The following is a 19,341-nucleotide window of genomic DNA, read 5'->3' on the forward strand; positions in this document are numbered from 1 at the left end:
ATGTAGAAAACCTACATACAACAGAATATGAAATACTGAAATCCACATAAAGAGTACCATTCTCGCGTCCACAATCATAATAGATTACACAGTGTTCCAAAATCTTTCACAGTAAAGAAATGCGTATTAAAATCATGATATCAGCCAATACATAATCAAGCACAGCTATTAGTAGAATTCAGATATTAAATATTCCCAACCTTGAATTGTTTGCTTATAGTGTAATTTCATCCGTCATTCCTTGCACTCTGTATGGGCCATGGAAAACAGTTCACTAATTGATATATTCATTCACACATCACGTTCCGCAAATCCCATCATGAAGGAAAGCCTTCAGGAAAACGCAATGAGTCAGTAATATGATGAAGCAACCATTGCTGGCTACTTTTGCAAACTACACCAACAACAAATTACGAAGAGTGTTAATCTAGTCACTGTGATAATTACAGAAACTATTTCTACATTATTTCATGTGTGTTTATGTACACTCAGAGAAAAGAACAGCTACTTCTTTTCCTCAAAAAAAGCACAGAGACAAACACAGTGCTGCTCCTCTTATAATGCTCCTCTCCTGCTTTTATCCAATACTTCACACAAACCATGTATGTTACTTTACACAAACCACTAGCAGATGACTGTATACTGCCACAGTGAAGATCCGCTTAACAGAAACATTTGAATTATGAGGAATTTATGTCCCTGAATCCAAAAATACTTATAAATTCTAGGACTTGCTAATGAGGTATTCTTTTGATTGGTTTCTGAATAACTATGGATTTTCAGTTTCCTATCGGATGTGTATCAGCTCCCCTTCTAGACTTTTGCACTGGATTTTTAAACTAAATTCTTAACCCTAGAACCTTAAGAATGATGTCACTTGTTCATCTCTGCTAATGTGAAACACATCTGATGATTCTAGGAATATACTACAATCCCCTACATACTGCTCACATAAGGATGGTGAGGATATGATTGTCGCAAGCACAGAGGCATTCAAACAATCATTCTTCCCAAGCTCCTTACGTGAATGGAACAGGAAGAAAGCCTAATGTTGCATGTTGGTTGAACTTATCAGTAACAAATGCCTATGTCTGAATTGTTTCGATGTGTTCCTTTAATCTGATCTGGTACAGATCCAAAACAATCAAGCAGTAGTCAAGAATAGGTCACACCAGCATCTTATATGCAGTCCAGATGAACCATACTTCCCTATAAATCTCCCAATAAACTGAAGATGACCATTCAGCTTTCCTATCACTATCCTCACATGCTCGTTCTATTTCATATCACTTTGCAATGTTATGCCCAGATATCTAAATGTTTCAAGCAGGACACTAGTAATGCTGCATCTGAACATTACAGGTTTGTTTTTCCTACTCATCTGCATTAACTTACATTTCTCTACATTTAGAGCTATCTGCCATTCATCACACCAACTAAAAATTTTTCTAAGTCATCTTGTTTTCTCCTGAAGTCACGCAACTTCGACACTTTACCGTACACCACAGGAACATCAGCAAACAACCGCAGATTGCTGCCCACCCTGTCCGCCAGATCATTTATGTATATACAGAACAACAGTGGTTCTATTACATTTCCCTGGAGCTCTCCAGACAATACCCTTTTCTCTGATGAACTCTCACTGGCCTCCCTTTCTTAAGGAGTCTTCAAGCCACTCACATGCTAGTGCTTGTATACTTTGAGCATAGATCTTTTCACAGATGTGTGAATTTCTACTAACCTTTGCTTGTCATCAATTGTGTGTTCTCTTTTGAACCGAGAGTGGAACTCCCTCTGCGTCCTCATCAGTTTCTGAATATTGTTATTAAACCATGGTGGGTCTTTTCTGTCCTTAATCCACTTACTAGGCACATAATTCTGCAGGCCATGATTTACAATCTGCTTAAACGATGCCCATAATTCCTCTATGTCCATCTTATTGGAACTAAGTGATGTCATTTCACTGTTTAAGTGAGATGTTAACAACTGTTTATCTGCTCTTTCCAGCAGAAACACTCTTAACTGATTTATTAACCTTTGTGTTGCAATCACAAAATCATGATCGCTAATCCCTGTTTCCATACTGGTGTTGTCAATAGGGTCCAGTCTGTTTGTAGCTACAAGGTCTAAGATATTTCCACTGCACGTAGGCTGTAGAACTAGCTCCTTAAGAATGTTTTCAAAAAATGTGTTCAAAAGCACTTCGTATGATTGTCTGTCCTACCCTCTGCAATGAATCCATAGACATCCCAGTCTATACTTGGTAGATTAAAGTTGCTTCCAACTAGTAATGCATCATCAAGATACACAATACTGATCATAGACATTCTTTGAATGATTCTAGAACTGTCATAGCAGAATTGGGTGGCTGGTGAAAGCATCCAACAAACTTGGTTTCATCTAGACCTGTTATACGCAACCAGATAGTTTTACTGTCACATTCAGCTTCATCCTCAACAGTGACAATATTTTTGTCCACTGCAGTGAACGCTCCCTCTCCTACAGCCTCTAACCTGTCTTTCTGATTATGTCCCATGGCTCACTAAATATCTCAGAGCTTTCCATTAATAACTGGTACAATGGAATGTACCCTCTGCCATGCACCTTAAGGTGGTTTGCAGAGTATAGATGTAGATGTAGATCTCTTCTACTGAACAAGTGCCCATAGCTCTTAAGATATGCATTTTAGAGTCCTTGTTCAATAGACATATTTTTCTTGTTTTGGTCCATACTACCACCTCTTGAAAGTTTGCAGGCATTTCTGGTTCACCCTTTATACCGGCACATAGCTTTTTGAGCCACTAGGTCCCCGAAGAGGCTTCTGCAAGGTGTTCAGTTACAAACATGTGAAGATTAAATGCATTTTAGAGCTGCATTGGCTCGACAGATGTTACCATGGTATTAAAGTATCAAGAATTGTGATTAGCAGTACATGATGAATATGGTAGACAACAGCATGACATAAACCACTTAGGATAAGTTTCTTTTATTTCTGTCAATGATCACAAAACTAATGGTCCTTGTCTACTAGCTTTGGTCAGCAATGACCATCTTCAGATCTGAGCAAAACATGGGAAATCAAATACAACTAGCACTCAGTTTATATCTTAAAGCAATAAAATATGCCATAATGATTAGATATGACAACATGTGCTTAAATTATGAGAATCAATGCCTGTTTCACAACATTTCCTCATATAATTAAGCCATAGTGACACCGTCATATTTAAAATATTGTGTGCACTACACCACAGAGCCAGCAGAATCATCCTGTTAACAATGCTCTAAACAAAGTAAGGTACAATTACCACAAAATATGTTTGTGTTAGAGGCGCACTATAAATTGCTATTCTAAGATTATTAAGATTCATTAATTTTATAATTTGCATAATGCAATAAAATGAAAAATACAACACGTGAAATATGTAGTGGATATGTACAGTGTATTATTACAGTGATAACATATAACAAATTAAAAGAGGAAGAAAATTAAATTTTAAAACTGTTAAAAAGGAAAAGTGACAATATGAGATGCTAACACACTTTTGTGGTGATTTTAGATGAAAAATATAACAACATAGACAAGAATAAACTTACGGAGCTCTTAATAATATGATTGATAAAGTAACTAGGGAAAGGAGCCAAATGGATGAAACAAAAGACTGAAGTAAGTAATTAGTACCCTCTGTTGGTGAGGCCACCAGAAAAAAGCATAGGCAAGAAACGGTCAGAGGAACTTAACCATCAGATGGCCTCTCATAACTCCCCAACATGCTGTGCCAAGATAAGGACAATAAAACATGGTACCTTACATAAACAGAGAAGGAACCATCAACGAAAGAGTAATGCGATCAGTGCAAGAAGACGAAACAATTTTTTGTGCATTCTATACTAGGTAATGGCGGGGCAAGGTACATATACTACAGGTGTTCAATAATTAATGTAAAACATTATCAAATAAAGCAAAGTAGGTGCTGGGTACAAAATCAGCTCAGCTTCATCGGACATATTTAAAATACAGAATACTGGGTTGCAGTGTCAGGAGAATCCTCCCAACTCCTGTACAAAAGGGCTCGATGGACAATGTGATTTTGTACCAATTGCCTACTTTGCTTTATTTGACAATGTTTTAGATAATGTTTTACATTAATTACTGAACACCTCTCATATGTATATTGTTGTGACAGTGCCACGACATTTAAAAGTGCCGCCACAACAGTACACACAAACAGCGATAGAGGTGCTCCACAACTCGGCTGAGCGCGGGAGCGCCACCTAGCTACGAACGGTGCCGGCCGTATGTCACAGAACGGAAGTCGAATACGAGATACTGAGTTGTTATCATGTAACCAGCTATTGTTTCTAAGTGAGAGTGTTTGAATATCCATGCAATTATTGGTGATGAAAGGTTATAACACTTTTAGGTGACAAGGTCAGATATTTTCACTGCATTGTGGATTTGTGTGTTCGTGACGGGGCAGACATGGAACAACTTATGCAAGCGCTCATTGAACAACAAACACAGCTGACGGCTGCTATTCAGGCACAACAAACACAGCTGACGGCTGCAATTCAGGCATTGTCGATGTCGCTTACTCATTGTCTGTCTTCCTCTTCTCTGCCTCCATTCCATCCTTAGGACGAGGCCGCTGAAGACTGGGAGGATTATGAGAAGCGTTTGCGGCAACACTTCTTGGCTTTCGACGTTGTCGACGCTCCTATGTATAAGTCGTTATTTCTATCTTCGATTTCCCCACGGATCTATCAGCTGCTATCTCAGTTAGCCCCTCTGCGGGAACCTGCCTCTCTGTCCTTCCAAGAAATGTGTGACTTATTGTCTAACTATTATCGAAAAAACACCCACGTCTTTGCCGCCCGCGTCGCGTTCTACCAGTGTCGTAAACAGCCCCATCAATCTTACCGGGCTTGGGCAGCGGAACTACACGGTCTGAGTAGGAAATGTCAGTTTGTCACAGACACTCATCATGAGTCTTATGCTGATTCAATGGTTAGGGATGCTATTCTATGGCTTGCTCCTGATAAAGAAGTTCGGCAACGTGCCCTACAACTGCCAAACCTGTCATTGTCGGAAGTTCTAAGCATCGCCCAATCCTTCGAGGTGTCTCATGCTGCTGATGCGCAAATAGACGCATGGTGTGATGTAGGTGCTGTACAGTCAACTTTCGACACGGACAATTTGCCTGTTTCACAGGAGAACGAAGATGTGGCGGTGGTTCACTCGCGTAAACAACGTCGCGTTGGGCCGCAACACTTGCAGCGAAAACAGAAACCACGGAAGCAGGTTCGTTCCGCACTTCCTTCTTGTCCACGTTGTTTCATACAGCATGACAGGGCCGTGTGTCTAAAACGTTGGGCCATGTGTAGGAAAAAAGGACACATTGCTTCTGTGTGTGTCAGTCCCCTAAAGTTCCTGTCAACGAGGACGAGGCATTGGACATGGATGTTCACTGTGTGCTTTCTCAAACAAATAAGTTGTTTGTTACTGTTCGGGTTCTGGATAAAAACACCCGCATGCAAGTGGACACTGGCTCTGCAGTAACTCTCATTAATTCTCGCACGTATTTGGAGTTGGGCTCCCCTCCTTTGTCTCCAGTTGCGCGAAATCTGAGAACTTATAATAAACAGAAAATTCCTATCATTGGCCAGTTTGATGATTCCACTGCCTACAAGTCTGTTGTTAGGCCCCTCACGTTTTATGTGGTGGATCATGCGGGCACTGAAAACCTGTTCAGTTATGATGCTTTCCAGTTGTTTGGGTTCTCCATTGATGATGATGTGCACCTCATATCTGAGGATATTCCGTATCAACAGCTGGATGGATTGTGTTCTGATTTACGTCCGTGTTCTCTGCTGGTCTGGGTCGTGCCAAGGATTTTGAAGCCTACATTACTCTTAAACCTACAGCTCGCCCTAAGTTTTTCCGGGCACGCCCTATTCCGGTGGCGTTGCGTGCACCTGTCAAGGCTGAGCTAGACAGGTTAACAGCTTCAGGGATTCTCCTTCCGGTGACCTCCAGCGAATGGGCATCACCAATCGTGGTGGTTTCTAAACCAAACGGGAGTCTGCGATTGTGTGGTGATTTTAAAGCCACTGTCAACGCTCAGAGCCTCATTGACACTTATCCTCTTCCCCGTCCTGAGGAGTTATTTACTAAGCTTGCTGGGGGCCAGTTCTTTTCCAAACCTGACTTATCGGAGGCGTACCATCAGTTGCCGTTGGATGCTTCTTCCAAGGAATTTCTCGTCATCAACACTCCTTGTGGGTTGTATCAGTACCAGCGGTTACCATTTGGCGTCGCTAGCGCGCCGGCCATTTTTCAGCGGTTTTTGGAACAGCTCACGGCTTCCATTCCCAGCTGCATAAACTATCTGGATGACATTGTTGTCACGGGGGCCTCCACTGAGGAGCACCTTCGCAATTTGCGTTCACTGTTTCGGGTTTTGCATTCGGCTGGGTTGAGGTGCAATCTGGACAAGTCACAGTTCTTCCAACCCTCCATTGTGTATCTTGGTTTCCACTTGTCCCGTGAGGGTATACGTCCTCTACGTCAGCACCTTGCAGCCATTAACGTTCTACCCCGGCCGTCTACGGTCAAAGAACTTCAGGCGTTTCTAGGCAAGATTGCTTATTATCACAAATTCATTCCATCCGCAGCGGTGGTAGCTCATCCTCTGCATCAGCTGTTACGCAAAAACGTCCCTTTCTGTTGGTCCAACGAGTGTGAGCAGTCTTTTGTCCGCCTGAAGGCTCATTTCCAGTTGGCGCTTTGTCTTGCCACATTCCATCCGGGTCAGCACTTGGTTCAAACGACTGACACGTCACAGTATGGCCTAGGAGCTGTTCTCGCCTATCGGTATGAGGATGGGTCAGAACGACCCCTCACCTATGCTTCCAAGACCCTCAACGATGCGCAACAGCGTTACTCTCAAATTGAAAAGGAGGCGTTCGCTATCATTTATGCTCTAAAAAAGTTCAGTGTTTTTTTGTATGGTTCTAAGTTTCACCTCATCACCGACCACAAGCCGCTGGTCTCTCTGTTCAGCCCATCGGCGTTGCTTCCGGATAAGGCAGCTCACCGCTTGCAACGTTGGGCCTTATACTTGTCTTGTTTTCACTATCGCCCCAAGCCCCAGCACACCAACGCTGATGCATTGTCGTGATTGCCGATGGCCCCTACCCGGTTTTCGATCATAATGAACTACTCTGTTTCCACATTGATGAGGAAGAACGTCGTGCGGTCGAGGGTTTTCCACTTACAGGTTCACAGGTCGCATTGGGTACTGCGCTCGACCCGGTCCTGCGTCGGGTGATCGGTTTTATTCAACGGGGTTGGCCGGACAGGACCAAGGGCCGGGCATCGGATCCCCTTCCCAACTACCATGCCTTGCGCCTTTGTCTGTTTGTTCGTGATGGTATCGTTCTTCTCGTCACGGATGGCGCAACTCCACGGGTTGTGGTGCCAGCCTCTCTTCGCAAAGATGTTCTCAAACTGTTGCATGAAGGTCATTGGGGTATTTCTCGGCTTAAGTCCCTGGCCCGCAGGCATGTTTAGTGGCCCGGTATTGATTCGGACGTCACCCACATAGTTGCTGGATGTGGTCAGTGTGCTCAACAACTGGCTGCACCTCGTACAATGCCCTCTCCGTGGCCTGATCCGGCGCAGCCATGGGAACGGGTGCACGCTGACTTTGCTGGCCCCTTCCTCGGTACTTATTGGCTACTGTTGATTGATGCCTTCTTGAAGTTTCCGTTTGTTGTTCGATGTCCGTCGCCCACCACTGCAGTGACGACGCTGGCTTTGTCCAAAATCTTTGCGCTAGAAGGTCTTCTATCCACGATCCGCACAGACAATGGCCCTCAGTTCTGTTCGCAGGCCTTCTGTGATTTTTGTACTGGACAAGGGATTCATCATGTTACAGCACCACCCTTCCATCCGCAATCGAATGGGGAGGTCGACCGTCTTGTCCGCACTTTCAAAAGCCAGATGAAAAAAATTCCTTTGTGATTTTTCCACAGATGACGCCCTGCAGCAATTTCTGAGTTCTTACCGCTTCATGCCTCTGGGCGATCGCAGCCCTGCTGAACTCTTGCATGGCCACCAACCACGCACTCTACTGCACCTGCTTCACCTTGTCAGGCCTTGTGCTGTGTCCCCTAGTGCGGGAAAATACTCCGTGGGTGCCGTCGTGTCGGCACGAGGGTATGGATCTCGCCCTAAATGCATTCCAGGGGTGGTCAAGGCTCTTCGCGGCCGCCGGCTTTGTGAAATACGTACGGACGACGGCATGGTTGTTCGCCATTATGACCAGATGCGCCCACGAGTGGTAGCCACGCCGGTGCCACCGCCCCTTCCTTCCCTTCCACCAGCCCGAGAAGCCAGTCCTGTTACTGCTGCCAATCTACCGTACGTGTTGATGCAGCCAACGTCGCTACCGCTTCTGAGTACGCCGGAACCGGCCCCAGTCGCAATGCCGCCTTCTCCGGGACCCATCTCGCTGGAACACACCCCCAGGTCCACGACACCTATGGATGCTGCTCTGCAGTTTTCACCAATCATCTCATCCAGGATGCAGGATGCACGTTCCACGCATGAGCTTCCGTCCTGGACATTTTTGACCATACTCTCGTGTCTCTCCGAGGGATCTTCTCGGGGCCTCACAAGAGGCCATGGATGTCTCCGCATTGTCCATGTCTCCAAGGAAGTGAGTGGTTTTTTTTTTTTTTTCAAGGGGGTGGAAAAGTGTTGTGACAGTGCCGCGCCATTTAACAGTGCCGCCACAACAGTACGCACAAATGGCGATAGAGGAGCTCCGCAACTCAGCTGAGCGCGGGAGCGCCAACTAGCTACGAACGGTGCCGGCCGCATGTCACGGCACGGCAGTCGAATACGAGATACTGAAGTGTTATCATGTAATCAGCTATTGTTTCTAAGTGAGAGTGTTTGAATATCCACGCAATTATTTGCGATTAAAGGTTATAACATATATCTTGTCCTGTTGTTACCTAGAATGCATCACATATTTGTTTCATCTTTTTGCGCTGATTGCATTACTCTCATGTCTGATGGTCCCTTTTCTGTTTATGTACTGTATTTTACTGACTATTTAATCTTATTAATTGACTGGTTCAATCTTTTTCTTGGTACGGCATGTCAGGGGGTACTAGAGACCCTCTGGCAGTTAACATCCTCTGATATTTCTTACATATACTGTAGTCTGGCAGCTATGCCAATGCCAATTACTTGCTTCAGTCTTTTGTTTCATCCATTTGGTGCCTTTCCCTAGTTATTGTATCAATCATATTATTATATTCGCTCCAAAAGCTAGTTCTTGTCTATGTTGTAATATTTTTTAGCAAACTCACTGCTAAAGTGTTTCAGAACCACATTTTGTCACTTTTCCCTTTTAACAGCTTTAAAATTTAACTTTATGCGTCTTTTAATTTGTTACATTTTATGCACCTTACAAACCCACTATATATTTAAAGTACTGTATTTTTCAGTTTATTGCATTTTGCACACTTATAAAATTAACAAATACAAATAAGCTTACAATAGAAACATCTAACATGGCTATGACACAAACATATTCTGTGGCTACTGTATCTCACTTTGTTCTGAACAGTAGCACTATTAACAGAATGACTATGCCAGCACTGTGGCCTACTTTACACCATAGTTTAAATATGTGCAATTAAGCTAAGCTGATTTTATGTATATTTATTGACAATGCCACTATGGCTTCATTATTTAGAATACTTTGTACAATAGGTATGCCTAATCATATTTTAAGCATGTCTCCACATCTATGAAAGTAGTACTTTTAATTATGGCATATTTTATTCCTTTAATGTGTAAACTAGTTGTATCTGATTTCCCATGTTTTGCACAGATCTGAATATGGTTATTGCTGACTGAAACCAGTAGTCTAAGAACCAAACATTTTAGGATGGAAATAAAAGAAATTTATTCTACATTTCCTGGATCACTGTTTTAAGCCATGACTATGTCGCAGCTTGTGAGACATGACATTTTTGGCATTGAGGCACAAACAGGGACTTACCGTGCACAGACAGTGGGAAATGGCATGTAGTTGGCAGATGTCGAGTCCTGAACTAACATTACACAGTATAACAGAGGTTTCCTGGAAGATGTTTCTCTTTACATTTGTTTAACTTAGAGTGATGACAATGCCCAATTGTATTCAAGAATTTATGAATTTGGGTAATCAGTTGGGAATTTACATGTGCAATTTGGGTTAGTTTTAAGTCTGATTTCAAGTCGATTAAATAACTTATGTAAAACTGGATAGGGACTAGAAGATTTTTTTTTCTTTATTTTCCAGCTTCACTGAATACTGATCACGCTAACTACATCTCAAAAGTATGCCACAATACAAAAACTAATAACTTAAATGAAATTTGTATATTTTAGACAGTTCTGAGGTAATATTGATTTATATTCTACTTTGTAGGTTTGGTGAAACCTATGTGGTAGTTAACAACAACAGTAGAACCCACATTACAAATGCCTAATACAAATATGCTAAAAAAAAGTTCTGGCATAATAATTTAGCAGTAAAGTAGACATCTCACCGAGTAGTGAAAACACTGATTTGTCAACATGCACACAAAAAAGGATGAAAAAATGAATGAAATGAATATGTTCAGCCAGCACTATGTAGCTGGACAAGTGTATACAAGGATGTGCGCATATGTATTGCGCCCTAGGTTGTTAAAGCATTATTAGTTCCAAAAGCTAGGAAGTATATCACTTTTATATTTGTCTATCAGCAGTACTACATACTTTACCTACCAAATGTAAGCACTGACCAGTAATACTGTCTCATAATTTATTAATTTCCTCAATTAAAATTTCCTTTGATACTATCATGAATAACAACATTTTAGCAGACATCATATGGGAAATTGCGGGGACTGAGAGTTTATATTAATGGAGGCAAGTTCAGGTGGGTGATTGGATGAAAGGGGAAGTTGTAAAGCAAGTTCCATCGCTGCAGTTTGGTACAACTCAGCACCAACTTCACACAGCTTCTAAGATTGTGCTATCAGTAACACTCAGAGTGGTGCCTACCAAAGGTAAAAAGTGTTGAGTACTTTCATTTCTCTGTAAGCTTTTTAATGCATTCTGATCAGCTGAGGAATTTATATGTCCTTTCTAATATCTGTATACTGATTTGCTCTATTTCTTATTCCATTCTCCTGACCATACTGTATCTCATCCAGTGGATGTCTCAGCACATTTGTGATTGTTAACTATGATTATGAATTTTGTTCAATCTTGGAAAGATTTCCTTTAGATCTTCAGAAATTTCTGTTGAGTCACTTCTTGTCAGATCTTCACTGATAAAGCTCAGTTCAAAATTTTCTTTCTACACAAGTGACCATAAAATTGTAATTCCTATTTCCTGATTTCATCAGTGATTTTTTCTTCAACTTGACTGAATTCCTTTGACACTTCTTAATTATTTTGGTCAAAGCATTTTCCTCAGAATTTTATTTTTTGATTTGAGATTTGCCACCTGTTATCATAGTTTCTGATGTTACAGTGCTATCGTTTTGCCAACTGCTATAACGTAAATCTGTCTTCTGTTGTACAGATGTTTTATTACATCTATTCCAAGAGGAATTGTATGCTCTTATTTTTTTCCATTCTTTCTTTGTAAGCTTCCCAATTTAGACCTGACAGTTCAATAATCTTAATTATAAGAGATTTTGTCAGCATTTCTTTTCATTTGTATGCTGATGCATTATTGAGCTCTAATGGTATCTAGCTGGTCGAAAGTCACATAGGTCAAGCGAAAAATTAATAACAATGATAAAGAGGCAGGGGTATTTGTGGAACATAGGCAAGATGATGATAATGATGATAATCAATGTTCTGGTAAATATAGTGGAGACAAAAAAGTGTAAAAAAATGACTTAACAGGAGCAAGGGTAAGCTAAAATAAGAGTAGTTTAATAATTCAAAGCTCATTTATTTTGTAACAAATACTATTACTCCCACAATGGCAATTTAAAACTGTCACTTTGGAGGCAACTAGCCTACCGCTGTGGCCAAGCAGTTCTAGGCGCTTCAGTATGGAACTGCGGTGCTACTGCAGTCGCAGGTTTGAATCCTGCCTCGGGCATGGATGTGTGTGATGTCCTTAGGTTAGTTAGGTTTAAGTAGTTCTAAGTCTTGGAGACTGATGATCTTAGATGTTAAGTCCCATAGTGCTTAAGAGCCATATGAACCATCTGGAGGCAACTAATTGTTGGCACTGTGTATAATCTGCTTGTACCAGGAAAAGGGAGTTTGCTATTATTTGAATTGATTATAAGAAGCTATATCACATGTCATCGATTGAGGTTACACTATAATCTGACAAATTCAGTTACCTCACTCATTGTAGTCATGATTCACTTCTACAAAACTGTTTTTACATTATGTAAGAGATAGGAAGTCTTTCATGACTAGTACCAGTGATCCGCTTTGAGGTACTTCTTTCTATTCATATTGTCAGCTTCACTTATTTCAGCTTGTGCATCATAGATCATACCCAGGTTATACTGCATCAGTCCTACTTTCAATGGTTTCAAGGTTAGGGCAGATACAGACTGTCCAGTAAAGGCATCCCTGATTTCACAATCTAATATCTGGAAAACTAAGGTCAAAAGAAAAGTACAATGAAAGGTACATTATTGTGAAAACTAAAAATGTTATACAGAAGTTTCAAAAAAGTTCAAAAAGCTGCCAAAAGATGGCACTGTACACTGTGCAGTTTGTACAGTATCGGCATGCATAATCAAACTCATCCTCTGCAAACAGTTTTTGCAGTAATTATCACAATCCTTTCTAAATGTCCACCATTCACAGTATGGAGATAGTGCAAACCAACAATGTAATTTGTCATCACATCCTATCGTATCTCAATGGAAATGGATTCAGATGCCACACAGATTGCTGATTCACACTCGTATGGCACTACAAGATGACTCCTATAGATAGTGCCTTCAAGGAGTCCCATTAAAAAAGACAGATCAGCCAACTACAGAGGGCACTCCATGCCTGCATCAGTAAATTTGCAATAATCCAATGCAATGATGATATTCTCCGAGTATTCATCAAGAAAATGAAACACCTGTACAGTGCAATGTGGTCTGGCCCATCTTCCATGAAACGCTCAGTGGGTTGTCAATCCTCCTACACTAGTTGTGAGGCAATAAACTGTTCCAAAACTGCGACATAATGTCCACTAGTGATTGCTTCTCATATGAAAAAATAGTCAATACTGCAGCCCAAACAGTAACTTTGGGAGGATGAAGTGGTTTTGCTTCAAATAAATGGGGATTTTTGGATCCCAAAATTGCCAGTTTTGTTCATTCATGACTCCATTCACGTGGAAGTATGCTTGATTCTTGACCGGATACAGACAACATCAAATCCTTCATTATAAATCGTTGTGACAATCTGGTTTGCAAAGTCCACCCTCTGTCACACAACTAGTGCTGATATGACCTGGTGGCTTAGTATTCTGAATGGAAATGTGTAGGCTGTGTCTCAGTTTTTTCTGCATGCTGGAATGCTTCAAACTAGTCTGCTGCAATTCTTCAGAAGAATTCCATAAATGGTGGTAACATTTTCAGGCTTAAGTACAGTTTGCCTGGAGCTAACATTTCCCACTAGATCATTAGCCACACTGCCTATCTATTGGAATTTGGTGAGGAGTTTGCAAATGGTTTTCACACTGAACACTTTTGGAATATTAAATTGTGTTTGAAAATTGTGCCTTCCTGTCATACGACTGTGTTCTAACATATGGTATTCCAGTACCAGAAAAGCACATTGTTCAATGGAATATATGATTTCAACCTCTTCCTTTGGTATGCTAACCTCCTTTGACATTCAACAGCGAAACTGATAGTTCTCAGCAGCTATCTGTAGACATTACAGACTTCAATTACAGTGCCATCTGTTACCAGCTTTTTGAACTATTTTGAAACTCCTGTATAAAATTTGTATAGCTTTCACAATAAACATACCATTGTTGAGCTCATCTTTTAATCTTAGTTTTAGAGATATTTAATTTTGAAACCAGGGACTCCTTCACTGGGCACCCTGTATATGACCCCTCAAGACAGCCCAGCATTGCACAGTTGCAGAAAAGAACTCATAATTTTTTTCACAAAACAAAGGAGTGAAGTTGAGTATTCTGACACCTTAACAGCAACATTCACACTTAGATTTAGGGAATGACTCCTAAGGGAACACAAAATGCTTCAGGATTTATATCTAAAATCTGATTTTGCATTGGAACTGTTATCGTAGTCTTGCCCTTAATGTACTCAAAAGGCACATTCATTTTTTCTAACTGTTTCAAGACAGCCTCTGTAAGCCCAGTACCAAATGTATCTCTTCCATACACAAAATATAGAAAATTATTATAGAAAATTTTTGTACCACAAATGACAGCAACAGTAGAGTTCATATGCTCAACACAGAGATATCTCATTTACAGTCCAAAATTATACTACAATATTTAGCACTTTTCAATAAAGGCAATATTTTGTTTTCAATTTTTTCCCCAGGTAATGATGAGATTTTTCACCACATGCCATTCTCCATATACGTTTGCCTAGAACCGAATCAAATTTTCTGACTAATTCGACCAACTTTAAGAAATTCCTATTGTTGTGAGCAAACAGTTTGTTCCTCTTAAAGGAAGACACAAATGTAGCTAAAAATGATAACTGACAAACGATGTTTAATTACACCTTTCCAAGGCTAGGTATCACATTCAATATCTGCAGAGTTCCTGCATAGACAGCATTGCAAGATTTTAATCTTCTGGAGAGCTCCACCCATTTTTGCCACAATTCTGGGTGCACTTGGGACCAACCCTGGCTAGCTAATGTCTCAGAAATATGCCAGCAGCTGCTGTAACCACCTGAATTAAGTACAGTAATAATTTAGTGTTTGAAAATAGCTTACAGTAGAAACAAAAAAGTCTGTACTTTTGTAATAAACTAACCATTTTCTCTGACAATTTCACCATTGCACAAACTGTAATTGTAATTTTTAGATTAGGTCAGCTGCCAAATTCAGTTATTTGTTCTGGAGGAGATCTTTTGACTAAAGTTGTTCTAATAAAATTGTCTACTTCTTTGGGCCATTGTGCGGGACCTGAATCAACTACTTCCTAGACTGAGCTGGAACAGTTTCTCATTCATTAGAGAGCTTGAACACATCTCATTTACCCTAAGACACTGAGGGTACATCTTCACCTACCAAATGATTATGCTGCATTCATGCATGGATCATCTTGGTCAGCACCTTTTTTAAAGTGAAAAAACTTATCTAATGAAAATATCATTTTTTTATCTTCTTTTCTCCTTCAGCTCATCTTTTCCTACACTGACAGCCTGAGGGGAGCTTCCTAACATCAAACATCGTAAGAATTTATGACATGCACAATATAGCCTAATGAAAACATGTCACGTCACAGTGAGAAAGGCTTTTCACATTAAAGCATTAACCCCTGACCACCTTCAGGTAAACTACAAGTATTAACTTTCAACACAATAATTTCTGTCATCTTTACCAAACAACATACAAGGGAATGATAAGACCAACAACAGAATCTTCTGCATGTACATCATAGTTGTTCAAAGTTAATACACAAAAATAAATTGTTTATGGTAAATGAAATATGTTTCTAACAGGCATAGCACATACAGACCTACATCAGCTACAAAACAACAGTTCAACCACTTTATCACACTTCACTAACTACTTAGCAAAAAAACTGAACACTGTACAAGGGAACTGCCAACCACAGAGCTTCATAACCACTGTCCACACAGCAATGTTAGGTTCTTTCTCACACGTACTGGATACCAATTTGCAGGCACCTTCGTGCGACAGAGCTACTACTATAAGTGTTTAAGTTTGCTATATGCTGGCATTTATCTTTATTTTAAAGTTTTTTGCTTCTGTGGGGGCTGTCAATCTGATGCAGGTGCATTTCAAGTGTTCTGCTGGCACATGCCAGAAACTGAGTTGGTAACACTGCTACTAGGAAGGTTTGCTATCTTGGAATACACATCCAAAGGGAACAGCTCCAGAACTTCATTTGTCATTTGTTTCACACTACTGTAGATAATTTCCAGAAAGACACTTGATTTTATGAATGATTTATATTTCCAACTCATTATCACCCTTCTTCATTTATGGAAAACATTCATTGTCTTGTTTACTTCATCCTTTTGGAATCATATTAAAATTAAAGATTTTGCTGCCCCCTCAAAACCTTGCCACCCTGGGTGACAGCACAGTCTTCACCCCAACCCCCCCCCCCCCCCCCCACTCGCCTCTTCCTGGAGCCAGCCCAGACAAAGGTGACAGCAATGTCCTCTCTCTCCAACATGGAAGCTACACATTATTCAACTACTGAACAATATACACATTTCATGTTGCTTGGCACTAGCCATTTCCAGATAGTGTTCTTATGCTTGTGATTTTTACTACATTTACATTTTTATTTCACTGCCTTTTTCATTTTCTTGTTCCAACCAGAAAGTAATTTTAAAGAATCTGCACTTGTCAGTCCTCCAATCAAAAGCAAAGTTACATACATAGTTTTTTACTGAAAACTTGAGATAAGCAGTTTCTTGTTACCACAAACAGTACCATTAAGAACTCATTGAATAGTGATAGTATGTTCCTATTATTATCTTACAATACGTTTTACCATTACAGTTAGACATAAAAATTGTTTCTACAAATTACCAGCACTGTTGGTGTTACAAATGTGAGGCAAGGGTTCTCCATACCTCCAAAGGGAAAGGATGGAGGTAGCACAAGAAGATCATAAACTCCCCATACATACTCCCCACAGATATCTTCTGCAATGGACAGCATTTTCTCAGTCTGAAAATAAAAACTAGGAATTATTTAAGAAAACAAAACTCTCTTAATCATAAGCAAGCATAGAATTAGCAAATATATTTGCATCTGATTTCCCTGATGATGTTGATAAATATGGTACGTACAAAAATGATCAAGAAGTAACACCAGATTGCATCCGTAACCTTAAATCTTTTGTAACATGAAAGTGAATGATTTTAATTCAGCTTTTGCTCCACATTCACAACTCCTCTTTTTGGAGCTAGTTTTTATGATGGTGCGCCCATGCAATCCACTACCGCAGCATTTGCATCTGGTGCCAGCAGCAGCTGGGAGAAGCAAGAGCACCACTGTCACTCTCAGCCAGTGTCCCAGCCGGTAAATACAAACAAGTCAGGCTGTTGCCAATGGGGCCTTGTCCGCTTGTACCTTCTCCACCGCTGTGCCAGTGCGCATTCAGTTGTCAGCGATAGTACTCTGTACACGGACAGTTAATAGTTGTATTAATTTTTTGCTAACTTTGTCATTATTCGGCGTGCAGTTACCAGGTGACATAATTTTTGGGTATGTGATGGTTGTCAGAAAAGAGCGTAGATTTAGCAGTTTTGGTGGCGAGGTAGCTCGTTCTGTGCATGTCTTTTGCAAGTGATATGGATCTGGTGTTGGTTCAGTTTCTACAACAGCAGCAACAACCTGAGAAACAACAGCAGCAGTTAGATTTGTTTTGTCAATAATTTACAAATTTTCTGGGAGCAACTGCCCCTGCCCCCACCCACTGCCACCTGCATGCTTCACCCCCCAACCTTCTGCACTGCTCCAAAAACCAAAGGAAGATTGGGACACATACATATGACGTCTGCAACTGCATTTCAGGTACAGGATCTATTTTTTTTTTTTTTTTTTTTTTTTTGAAACTTGCTCCATTGAAAGACTGACCCACAATGTGTGATTTACTTAGTGCTTATCACATAATGTAAATCCATGTGGTGGTTTCCCACATGGATTTCGACCAGTGGCAAAAGAAACCAGACCAGTCTAACTAAGCATGGGTTTCAGTCTCTGTGGGCTAAGTAGGAAATGTATGTTCTGATTGTTTCCGAGTACTCTCCTGGCACTGCTGCCCACATAGGTGCACCATTTGTGCTGCTTCCCATAAGCAAGGCCATGTCATCACAGTCTATCACCCTCCCTGTGTAGCCAGGCCTCAGATTTGGTTGTGCAGGTCACAGAAATGCAAAATGCATACTATTATGCCAGTCCATGGTTGCAAGCTCAACATCCCCAAAAACATTACGCAGTTGATTCAACAACAAATGTTACATTTCCAGATCAACAATGGGTCCTCTGTGTCCCTTGTGAACCTGGACACATATCATCATCTGGGTTGACCTGCTCTCTCCTTCACAAATTGTCATTTTGTTGGTTATGGAAACCAGCCTATCCCTGTTCAAGGAGAGTTCATGATCAACATCGAATATCACCTCGTGATGAGGGAGATCAAGTTTTTAGCAGTAGACAGTGTAAGGTCTTTGGGTTTCAGATTCAAAATAAGGTACATCTTGTTTTCAACTCTCTTCCACTCAAGGAATTCTAACTCCTCTGCCATGAGTTTGGTCCCATTTTTGTCAGGTTTGGAGACTGTAAAAGATTTTGAGGCACACATCATCCTCAAATTGAAAGCCATACGTAAATTTTGTTGTGCGTAGCCTCTTCCCTTCACCCTGAGATCGGCATTCAAGGAGGAGAGGAACTTGACAGGTTGCAGTGTCTGGGTATCATTGAACCGGTCACCTTTAGCCAATGGGAGACACCACTTGTCATTTGCAAACATTCAGGGGCACTTCATTTGTGTGGAGATTTCAAAGCCAACATTAACACTTAGTTGGTAGCAGATTCTTATACAATTCTGTGGCCTGATGAAGTTCTCACGAAATTGGAGGGTAGTGAATGTTTCTCAAAAATTGATTACATGGAGGTATATCTATAGCTTTGTCTGGATTGCACTTCTGAACAGATTATGTTTATTGACACCTGGTTCAGGTTATACTGTTGGATGCCCCCCCCCCCCCTTTTTTCAGAGGTTCTTAGAACAGTTAAAACACAATGTCTCCTGTTGTACAAACTATCTAGAGGACATCATCATCACAGGGTCCTCATGACAGGAACATCTCAACAACCTTTAGACTCTATTCACTAAATTGCAAGAAGCAAGCCTTAAGTGCATCCTGTGGAAGTCAAAGTTTTTCCAGACACAAGTAGAATATGTGGGCCATCTTATTTCAAAGGATAGCATCCATCTTACACTGCATCATCAAGCCGCTATTCCCAACCTTCCTAAGCTGCACAATCTGAAAGAACTCCAAACATTTTTGGGAAAAGTCAGTTACCATTCAAAATTTATTCCCATTGCAGCA

The 19,341-nt window shown here is 40.8% G+C and overlaps 1 protein-coding gene across 1 annotated transcript in view; it reads right to left on the minus strand.

Moving 5' to 3' along the window:
• LOC126273372 (leukotriene A-4 hydrolase) overlaps positions 1–19,341 on the minus strand; it is a 98,250-nt gene that overhangs the window by 41,686 nt on the left and 37,223 nt on the right. Inside the window, exon 7 of the mRNA XM_049976923.1 lies at positions 16,811–16,951. Coding sequence (XP_049832880.1) covers positions 16,811–16,951 — 141 coding nt within the window. The remainder of the gene's footprint in view (positions 1–16,810; positions 16,952–19,341) is intronic.

The sequence above is a fragment of the Schistocerca gregaria genome, chromosome 5 (assembly GCF_023897955.1).
Source record: "Schistocerca gregaria isolate iqSchGreg1 chromosome 5, iqSchGreg1.2, whole genome shotgun sequence".
Taxonomy (NCBI): domain Eukaryota; kingdom Metazoa; phylum Arthropoda; class Insecta; order Orthoptera; family Acrididae; genus Schistocerca; species Schistocerca gregaria.